This window comes from Microtus oregoni, unplaced genomic scaffold, assembly GCF_018167655.1.
Source record: "Microtus oregoni isolate MIOR12 unplaced genomic scaffold, Mior012 000028F_ref0000031, whole genome shotgun sequence".
NCBI classification, from domain to species: domain Eukaryota; kingdom Metazoa; phylum Chordata; class Mammalia; order Rodentia; family Cricetidae; genus Microtus; species Microtus oregoni.
The window spans coordinates 13,486,754-13,497,764 of NW_024543087.1; the positions used below are offsets into that span (position 1 = coordinate 13,486,754).

The 11,011-nt window shown below is 53.3% G+C and overlaps 1 protein-coding gene across 1 annotated transcript; it reads right to left on the minus strand.

Moving 5' to 3' along the window:
• Positions 1–513: 513 nt before the first annotated feature.
• On the minus strand, positions 514–6,278 carry Myl3 (myosin light chain 3). Its single transcript, XM_041677322.1, has 7 exons — positions 6,059–6,278; positions 4,065–4,092; positions 3,778–3,927; positions 2,523–2,696; positions 1,037–1,114; positions 853–892; positions 514–724 (listed from the first exon to the last, which is right to left on the minus strand). The coding sequence occupies exons 1-6, from the start codon at positions 6,200–6,202 to the stop codon at positions 864–866; spliced, it is 603 nt and encodes a 200-aa protein (XP_041533256.1). The 5' UTR covers positions 6,203–6,278; the 3' UTR covers positions 514–724; positions 853–863.
• Between the last annotated feature and the right edge of the window lie 4,733 nt (positions 6,279–11,011).

Consider the following 11,011-nt stretch of genomic DNA (forward strand, 5'->3'; position numbering starts at 1 on the left):
GCCACGGGACTCACTGGCAATGACATGCCACCCCAGCAAGACCCTTGCCTGTTTACAAGGGCAGAACAGCTCAGTTTCTCCATGGGAGTCAAGGCTAAAGCTGCCGATGCTCCTTCAGTTCTGATATCCTTGGGACAAAGTCAGCTCTCGCCTGGCCGTTCTTTCCTTTGGTTAGGCCCGGCCACTCCCTGCACCAGGCCTGAGCTTAGGCTCCTTCGGTGACTGCTATGGCTCAGGGCCAATGGCCTGCAGTTAGTTAATTGCTCAGACAGTACTCTTGGGCTCCCAGTGGTATCCTTGTATTGAGTGGGCCCGGATGACTGCAGTCTCCCAAAGGGAGGAGTGAGGTAAGAGCAAAGGCAGAGGAGCTAGGCTTCCTCTAGCTCAGCACCATGGAACAAACGGAAGTGAGCCACAGGGCAGTAGAGAGGAAAGAAAGAGGGGGGAAAGGGAGGGAGGGAGGGGGGGAGGGAGGGAGGGAGGGAGGGAGGGAGAAGGAAAGAAGAAGGAAAGGAAAGAAAGGACATCATTTATTCAAAAGGCCATAGGGTGGAGACAGAAAGGCAGTCACATCCCAACAGGGACCAGAAAAGAATCACACACACATGGTCTGGGGCCACATGCAGGAACCTGGCCCACTCCTTTCCTTCCCGAAGCTCCGGACCTGGTGTCAGCATCATGGTTGGGAGATGCGATGTCCCCAGCGTGGCCTGCCCTGGGCTTCCTGAAAGGTAGCCACAGGTTATGAAGGAAGGGCTGGATCAAGACAGCAGAACACCAACTGCAAGCTGACACTGGGGGAGATGGGGTGGGCGGACAGTGGCAATGGATGTTAAGGAGTGAGGGTCTCACCTGTGGGAGGCTCAGCTAGCCATGATATGCTTCACGAACGCTGGAAGGAAAAGGAGAATGAGAAGCTGGAACTCACAGCGGCAGCCAGGGCTGGAGCTGGGTACACCACCCCTCCCCAGGAGACCCTGCCTTTGCTCAGTCTCCATGACTCCTCCCCAGGAGACCTCCATCCTGCTGAGCCCACCTTCATAGTTGATGCAGCCATTGGAGTCTTCTTGACCAGCCATCAGTTTCTCCACTTCATCCTCAGTCAGCCTCTCACCTGGCAGGGGAGGGAAGCTGAGTCACACCACCCAGAGATGTGACTGAGGAGGGTGGGGAGGAACTTATTCACCCTCTGAATGGTGAGTTTGCCATAGCAGCATCGCTCCCAAGGTCATGGCCAGCCATCACTCCTGTTTCCAAGGCCAGAACAACCAATCATAGGTCAAGAAGTACAGGACCTTGAGATGAAGACCTGGGCCCTCCTGTTAGCCTAGGCATCTTTGTGTATATACTGTCCTCTGTCTCTGCCAGAATGCCAGGGTCCTCTGCCTCTCTGGTAGCAGTCTCTTGGGGGTAACCCTTTGAGACTGGTAGAAGGACCCATGGAGACTTTGACCGAAGAAGGTGGAACGGACAGAGAGATTTCTCCCTGCTCCACAGACAGGCTGAAATCTTTTTCTTCTCTCTCTCTCTCTCTCTCTCTCTCTCTCTCTCTCTCTCTCTCTCTGTGTGTGTGTGTGTGTGTGTGTGTGTGTGTGCACGTGTACACACACGCATTGGTGTTTTGCTTGCATATATGTCTGTGTGAGGGTGTCAGACTCCCCTGGAGTTACAGACAGTTGTGAGCTGCCATGTAGGTGCTGGGAGTTGAACTCAGGTCTTCTGGAAGAGCAGTCAGTGCTCTTAACCACTGAGCCATCTCTCCAGCCCATTATTTTCTTTCTTTTTTAAAAAAAATTCTTTTTTTTCTCTTATTATTTGAGGTAGGATCTCACGCAGAACAGGCTAGCTTCAAACTGGCTATATAACTAGGAGTGACCTTGAATTTCTCCTACTCCTGCCTCCCTCTCCTAAGTGCTGGTATTACACACTTGCACCACAGCGCTGAGGACCCAACCCAGGGCTTCCTGCCTGCTCGGCAGCCACATTCCTAGCTGAAGTCTGTAACCTTCTGACTGTATTGTACTGTGCTGTTCACTGGCAGAGTACCAACTGTGGTGACCCAATCATTCTTCACATACACATGTGTGCGCGCTCACACACACACCTTAAGACCAACATAGGGTTGAACACAGCAGTTGTTCAATAAATGTTTTCTCCATGAAGTTTGCTTTGAGGACCAGGTGACCAGGTACCTGATGGTGGAGATGACAGTAGGAGGCACCTACAGTCCACAGATACCACAGGAATGTCACCTTCTTGGCCACAAGAAACAATGGACACCAGGACTACTGATCCAGGAGTACCGTCCTGTCCCGTCTCCAGAGCTGTCCCCGCCCTCACTGTGGGTTCTTCTAGCTTCCCTTCTGCCACACTTCAACGGTATTGCTCCCTCCTGCCGCTAAGGCGCCATGACTATCATTCTGTCTGTTTCAGTGTCACAGATGAGACACAGTGACAGGTGACACAGGGTTTCCCCCAGGATTCCCCAGAGAAGGAGATGGTAGAGGAGGGGCTGCCCTCACCCAACGTGGCCAGCACATGGCGGAGCTCTGCACCCATGACCGTGCCGTTGCCCTCCTTGTCAAAGACCCGCAGCCCCTCCACGAAGTCCTCGTACGTGCCGGTGTCCTTGTTCTTGGAGACGTGCTGGAGCATGGGCAGGAACGTTTCAAAGTCCATCATCTTGGAATTGAGCTCTGCAGACAGATGGTCCCAAGTCCCGGCTTAGGATGGTCGGGTACAGCCTTCCTCCATGCCCAACCCCGAGGGGCCATCCCACTCCCAGGGTTCCTGAGTACCATGGCGCAAGTGCTGGGGACAAAGCGCGTCAGCACCTGGGGCATTGATAATCTACCGAGAAATGCCTGGGTTACATAGACCTTTGCTATCCCCAAGTGGGTCCAAGGTGGGCTCTGTTCTCTACTCCTTTCTCTCTCTCCCCACCCCCCCGAGATCTTACTACATACCTCATGCCAGACTGAATCTTACCATGTAGACCAGGCTGGCCTCAATTTTATGGCAGTCCCGTTGCCTTCACCTTCCCAGTGTTGGGATTAGAGGTGTACACTACATCTGTATCTTGTAGACTTTGGACATGTGCCATCCTTCCCTGTCTAGGTAGTGCCAAGGATCAAAACCCAGGGTTTCCAGTAAGCTAGGCAAGCATTCTCCCAAATGAACAACATCCACAATGTTCCTTTTCCCTTTTGAGATGTAGCCTCACTCTGTAGCCCAGGCTATCCTGGAGCTATGTATCCTAGATTGGCTGTCAAGTCATAGTGATCCACCTTCCTCAACTCTTCATTGTTGGGTTTGTAGGCCTATATCACCATACCCTGGTCTCATTTCTTATAGACCTTACCCTGTCCACCCTCTGTGGACACAGTTGAGCCCAACAGAGGCCCTCCCTGGACCTTTGATGAGGGCCTGGTGTCATCTTTCCGAGTCAAACCAAGCAGCTAAGGTGAAGGGAGTTGACAAAGACCCACAAAGGTATGCTGAAGTCTGGCATAAAAACAAGCAGCCATGTCCCCTGACTGACCCTTGCACCAGCATGAATTCTCTTGAGCACTAGGGTCCATCCCTGTGGCCAGAAAGGGTCCAGCACACCCATACTGCTTGTCTCCTACCACCATGGCCTGGTCGCCAGTCTCACATCCTCATCCCAATAGCAGGAGAAAAATTAGGAAGCAGGTCAGTGAGGTTCCCATGACACCCGATACCCGCCCACCCTGGCAGTCCCCCCTGGGGCTGGCACTAAGGGGCAGGGTGTACTACCTTCCTGTTTGGGCTTCCCCAGGACACGGAGCACTTCTGCCTGGGTAGGATTTTGACCCAGAGCCCGCAGGACATCCCCACACTGCCCATACGTGATCTTCATCTCGCCCTTGGGGGTGCGGTCAAACAGTTGGAAGGCTTCCTTGAACTCTGTGGGAAAGGGCAATGAGCTCTGGATACTCCCTGGAGGATGCCACCCCTCTCTCCACCCCATTCCCCTCACCAATGATTTGAATTGGGAAACCCTGGTCCACCCCACCACTCCCTGGGCTCAGGATCCTGCTCACCTTCGATCTGTTCGGGCGTGAACTCGATCTGCAAAGAAATCCAAAGACTGAGTACCTTTGGGTCATCGTGGGACATCTAGGTCTCAGGCGCCTGGCTGTACCAGCCTGTCTGAGAGCAGCTGCACAGCCTTTACCACCCAGGACCTCATGCAGTCTCCCTAGATGTCCTCCTGCTGCTGCAACAACCTCACACACCTGTCCAACCCAAAGGCTTTGGGTCTATGTGGAATCAGATGGTGATATCAGGCCATGCCTGAAATGTTCAGTGTTGCAGGCCTGACCAAGCTGACTTCAGGGGGAGGAGCAAGCATCCGGCTTCGGGCCAGAGGCTATGTCAGCATGGAAGCATGTCTGTGGACAATCAAGTTGCATGCTTGTGCCCATGTGTGTGTCTATCCCTCACAGATCCCCTTGGGGCTTTCAAGGCTGGACTCTGATCCCAAAGCCCTGTCTGTGGCCCCAAGGCAGCCCCCCCACTCCAGCATAGCACAGACACAGGGCTGTGGAGCATTCTGAGGCCACCATGCCCCCCCCCGAGGTCAGGAGGCCTCCTGGGACCCAGCAGCCCCCTCCCCATCGGCTTCCAGTCTATTTTTACCACTGCAGTCACTCTCCCCAAAGTCAAGGTCACATCAGGAAACGGAACTGGGAGAAAAGGGCATGGCTGGCACCTGAGAGCCCCTCCACCCTCCATCGTGCACAGTACTGCGCCGAAGGACACCCCTTTCCTGTCCCCTGCTGTGGGTGGCCCTCCAATTTGAGGCTCAACCCAGTATGGAGAAAAACATCATTCCTGACTCTCTGGGAACTCTCCTTGGGAAAACCTGGGGAGACAGGACTCCCTGACTTCTGGAAAAGGCTCTGCCCTTCTCTGCCAGCTGGGGAGAGAGAAAGGGAAAGGAGGGGGCCTCTTCATTCCCCTCTTTTGAGACATAAATTTGTGCCAGTCTCATGCCTGGTGAGACTGGACAATGCCACCTTGGGGTCTCAGGGGAGTTGTAGCCTTACAAGGCATCCTCAGGACACATTCTAGGGCCTAAGGGTGACAGATGAACAGGGAGTCAACTCTGGGGTACAGCAGTCTTACAAGTGGGGGACTCATGGTTCCATTTCACCGTTGCGGACACTAAAGATTCGAGCAACTAAGGTGGAACTGAGTTGACTACAAACCCAGCGAACATAGGCAGTGCCTCTGGGAAGAAGAGTGCAGGACCAGATACAGGCTCTGTCAGAGCGACTCAGGGCATGGTGGATGTGTTGGGGAGGAAAGGACTCCGCAGGCCCCTCAAGAGGCAGCCAGAGCAGCGGTGGCCACTGGCCAGCTGAGAACAGGACGCAGGCTGCGTGCTGCTATGCGGATGCCACAGGTGGCAAGCATGGCTCGCCCTCCCAGTTTAGACTCTGGGAAAGACAGCCAGGCCAGGAAAGCTCTTGGGGCTGCTTGGTCGTGCTCCACAACCAGCTTCCTGCACGACTTCCAGAGCCTCCCTTTCCAGCCTTTCCTCCTTTCTCCCCAGCTAAAGTGAAGCCCAGGAGGGACCTGCCAGCTCTGGGGTTGGGGATCTTGGCAGGGGTGAGTGTCACCCAGCCTGGGCAAGGCCCTGATTTCCCTTACACACTATTCCACCTGAGGATGCTTGATATGGACTCGAGACCCCCAACCGGCGTACAGTCAGAGAAGGAAGAGCCCTGTAGAGTGGGGGACAACTGGCTCCAGGATTTCCTAAAGGTGCAATCCAGAAAGAACCAGAACTCATTCCCCGGTCCAGACTCTCCTCTAACAATGCCTCTTGGCAGCCTCAGGGCAGGCTCACCAGCTGTCTGACCACCAGCCCTCCGCCCTTGGTCCCGCAGATGTCTGAAGAAAGTGGGTCTTGTTTAACCTCTGCACAGAAACTACCAGCTTCTAGGGTCTTATCCACCATGGTAGGTCCCACTCTGAGATTCGCTCATTTGCTCTGTTCCTCCTGCTACAAAGTGACTCCCTCACTCACCTTAACCTTGGAAGCATCAAACTCTGCCTCCTTGGGGCGCTCGGACTCAGGTGCAGCGGCAGGTGCAGCTGCAGGGGCTGGAGCTGCTTTGGGGGCAGCGGCCTTGGCATCATCCTTCTTGGGTTCTGGCTTCTTGGGGGCCATTGGAGCTGTAATCACAGAGAGGTAGAAAGAAGGAAGGATGAATAGAAGAGGGTAGGTGAGCCTTCTGCCACCCTGGGCTTTATCTTGCCCATATACCTCCTGACCCCAGCCCCACCCCTGCCGTGCACAATAGGGACAGGGCCATAAAAGGACATTGGCTCTGCTCAAGGGGCTATTTTGGGTCCTGGAGAGGGCATTGTTCGGGCCCAGGAATGGGTGGGGGAGGGAGGGTGCTCCATTCCCCCAGTCACCTGTTGGGGAGAGGGAGGGGGAGGGAGACAGAGGCCATTGCTCAGCCTGTGCTCTGAGCACACAGGCACACAGGCACACAGACACACAGACACACAGACACACAGACACACACACACACACACACACACAGAGAGAGAGAGAGAGAGAGAGAGAGAGAGAGAGAGAGAGAGAGAGAGAGTTACTCTTCTGTAGGCTAATACATTTTGGACAGGTAAAGGTTAGGAAAGTGTGTGCTGCAGGCTTTGCACCATGGTAGGGGCTGCAATGACCTAAGGGTCACTCTTGAGTTAAACTTTGCACCTGGGCATCCCAGGTGCTGTGTTCAAGAGCAAGGGGAGATAGGTATGGATGTCTGTACAGGCACCTTTCCAGACAGGGGTTCCCAGGCTGAGTGGGTGGTGGGAGGAATCTGGATATTTGTATATGTTGTCTGGCTGTCTCTGTGCCAGGGTCCGTGAGTGGCCGGCTGGGTCTGGGAGAAGGGTCTGTGTCTTGTCTCTGCGGGTCTGTTTCCAGGTGTTCACATTCATGTATGTCTGTGTGTGTCTGAGTGAGTGCCTGTGATGTGGGCTCTGTGTGTTTATGTCTGGGTGTTTATACGTACTGGTGTGTGAGTGAGTAGCAACAGCAGCCAGCTGCAGCCCAGTCATGGGGTCCCAGGGTCTCCAGGAACACCCCAAGTGCAAGCAGAAAGGGTGACGCTCCCTCGAGGACTGTCCTCCACACTAGTTCAAACCGCCTTTTACAGCTCCTGCCAACTAGTGTCTCAAGTTTCCCCTGCTTTGCTCCTTTCTGACTCTCCCTGTGATGCCCAGTGCCCATGTTTCCCCTCATACTCCAAGGTCCAGCCTCTTGTTCACCCCTAGTTGCCCCCACACCCTCTATCCCTTCCTGATTGCCCCTCCATTTGCCCTCTCTGGAGCTTTCTGCTGCTACTCCTCCCATTATCCCATGCTTCCTTCTGCTCTGGGGGATCCTGCATCTCTGAGGGACCCCAACATGCTGGGCAAGGTTTGCTCCTAGGTGCCAATCTAAGATTCTCAATGTCTGCTCCTAAGGTTCACCCCACAGGGTGCAAACAACAGTGTCCAGCCCCTGGAACCAGATGGCTATGATGTAGCACTTGGAGAAATGAGAGACTGAGGTGGCATAAGGCCCTTCCAGCGCAAACTCCGAGTGAGGACATCTTGCAAACACATTGGGTCCTGTTCCCGCCTAGTGTCTGTGCATGTGGGGGGAGGAGGGGTGTTCCTAGTTATTTTTAAGTGCCTGAAGCCTTTGATAGAAACTTCAGAGGCAGCGCCTCCCACCCTGAGTCCCAGGGGACTTCTCAGGCATGAGAAAGGGTATAACTCAAGCTAAGGCAAGGTATCAAGACTTCAACCTGGGGCCCCCACCATCTTCCTCCTGGACCCTGGCTCCCCTCATCTTGTCACTCAGCCTTCCAATGAAGGAAGGGACCACAGTCCAGGGCTGAGTCCCCATCCCTGGCTGGAACACATTCCTCCCTTCATCTGGAGGGCAGAACACCCCGCATCTGGAAATCTGACAATATCCGGGGCTGGGAAGGGGGAACAAGTTTTTCACTTTTCTTCCAGATGTTTGGCAAGAGTATTGAGAAAGAGAGAAGTGGGGGAGGGTCCACAGAGACATCAGAAATACCACAAAGGAGAAGACAACCCAAGGTTGTATGTATGTATGGAGAGAGAGCGAGAGAGAGAGAGAGAGAGAGACTACCACCAGACTGCCCAGACCAGCTGACCCTTAGCACACACCCCACCCAACACAACTAGCCCTAGACGGGGCATCATCTACCCACAAGCATAGCCAAGACCCAAACCCCTTTCATTGAGTAGGGCAAAACTGAGGCCCAGGGTCAAGGATGCATACGCAGGGTGACTCAGACTTTCTGCCCCATTTTGTTCACCCTAACACTGTTATCCTTTGGAAAGCGGCTCAAACAGAGGTAAGTGCATAGCAAGCCCAACCAGGGCCTCAGTTTCTAGTCTGTGTCTGTGATCTGTACTAAGAGGCTCATGTAGTCAGAACCACACAGCACTTTCTTCCCCTCTCTGAGCTGGTGAAAGGAAGAGACGTCTTGATCCCATGTCCTCATACACAGAGCAGCTGTGGCCATGGAGAGAAAGTACACGGAACGCCTTCCTTCCTCCCCAGGGCTCAAATGGAGGTAAACCTCTGCTCAAACTCCAACTCTCAGCTTGCCCATAGAAGTACTTTGCACACTTTGACAGGTACCCAGCACCCAGTAGGGGCTCTTCCAACCCCTCCCAAGGCCAGCCTCTCTACAGACAGCAGGTTTGGTTGGCTAAAGCATGGTGAACAGGTGGGCAGGCCCTGAGGGGCCTGAAGAACCAAAGGGTGGGGTTCTGAATCCCCCCCACACCCCACCCCCACACCCCCACACTCCCCACCCCCGGCTCTGACATCTGAGCAATGGCCCAGCCAAGGACAAATTGCTAGCTAAGCTCCACAGTCCTGGGGTGAGGGGATGAGACATCTCACTTTTCTTTGCCCCCTGGGCCCTGTCTTCTGAGATGCTTGTGGGTCTGGGTAGGAAAGTCCCGGGACACGGTTGTTATATCCAGTCCGTGGAAACCCCAAAAGACCACCAGGGAGACCAACTCACTAAAATGCAAAAGCAAAGTTTATTGTGTGCACAATACAAGCTGGCAGGGACCTTGTCAAAGCAACTGGCACAGTAACAGCAAGAGGAGGTACCCGCCCTTCTACAGGGCATTATTTAAAGGCAGAACCAGAAAAGTTAGATTAGCAGGGTGTGAGTGACGGGTTCATTCCTGATCAGCTCACATCTAGGGGCTGTTTGGAAATTTTATCTTCTAACCTTGCCTGCCGCTTGTCAAGTTTTTCTGTCGACTGAACTTCAGGTGGGGGCATTCTGCAGTTATCTGTAGTTTCCAGGTGGCTACCCTGTTACTTTTGCCCCTAGCCATTTCTGAGGACTGGAAGGTTCTACAGGAAATATCTTACACAAGACACAAGATGGAGGTGGAGGACAAAACAGAGGAACTTTGGGTCTTCATTCTCCCCCGCTCTAGTAACTCTAGTGAACCCAGTCATGGGTTCCTGACAGTTGACTCATAAGTATCTTCAGTCCTGAGGGGTCTGTAGATTTGTGATCTCTGGATCATAAGTTGTCTTGTACCCAATCTGTCTTTCATAAATTTTACTAGCTGGTTAAGAATGCAAGGCCCAAAAGTCAATAACAAAAGCAGAATTACCAGGGCTCCCAATAGAGTAGAGAGTGGTCAACCAAGGGAGCTATTAACTCAGGTTTCAAAGCAACCCTGGCTGGCCTCATGTTCCCTTTTCTGCTTTCCCATCCTTCTCTAACTTTAGCCATGTTGTCCTTGATTATTCCTGAATGATCTGTCTTCACAACATTCTTCCCCTAGCTCTGCACAGAGCCCACCCTGCTGTAAGGAGCGAAGATCTAATCTCCTCCTGCTCTGCAAGACTACCTCCACCAGGGAGGATGAGGACTCCTCTAGGTGGGAGATGGATTTTTCTATTTGCTCTATATCCACATCTATGGCAGCAATAGGCTGGAGTAATACTGATTCTGGTTACTAGTGCTGAGATTCCTGTGCCCAATTCCCCCAGGCTAGCACCTAAAGTAGGCTAAGGGTGAGGGCTGTCATAGGCTCTCTCTTATGTCTCCATAGCCGTGAGGGTTGGCTCCATCCTTACTGCATGAGGTCTAGGAACCCCTGATCAGTGTGATAGGTTATTCTCGGAATGAACCTGACTCATACACAATATCCCCTGGTCTGGTTTGGACTTCGATACGCACACAAGGGAAAGCCCCATGGAGCAGCCCCCCCCCCCAAGTGTGACTGTGTGGGAGCAAGTGCTGATCCTGTGTGAAATTGTGGGTAGACAGTGAAGAATTACAGACAGAAGCTTTATCTGGGGGAACCTGTCCTATATATAGTCGCTGTCCAGTCCCTTGTTCTAGGGCAAGGCTTTGTCTGCTCTGTTGTCACCGGCAGTGATTGATGTCAGCTGTCGTAGAAATGGTGGCACTAACTGCTAGCCCCTCCTATCACAACAGGGCAGCAAGCTTTGATCATTCAGTACCAGGTACAATCTACCCAGCAGATCTATTAAGGGTGCTTGTGTCCCATCAATGGGTTGAAAGTTGATGTGATCATGAGGCTAGATAGAGCTGACATTTGCCTGACTTGGTTGTGGAGTCATCCCCCTGAATGGAACTCGGGGTGACAGGCTAGGGGCTTGAGGTGGATTAATGACCCAGTTGGGTCCTATCGAAACCTTAATGGTGGGTGACTGGCTTTGCAGACGGTGAATGTCAGTACTGGGTCATAGCCAGTATGGTAGAGCTGTAGGCCCCAGGTCTTACCAGTGGTCCAATCAATCTTTCTGCCGCCTCAGTGAATTTGATGACAAGCTGGTTGCAGCTCGCTCCAGCAGTCACCCAAGGGTAGTTGGGGTATCGCTCCTTATTATAGAAGGGTCCACAGTCAACTCGTCTGCCTATGGAGCAAGTTCCTATCC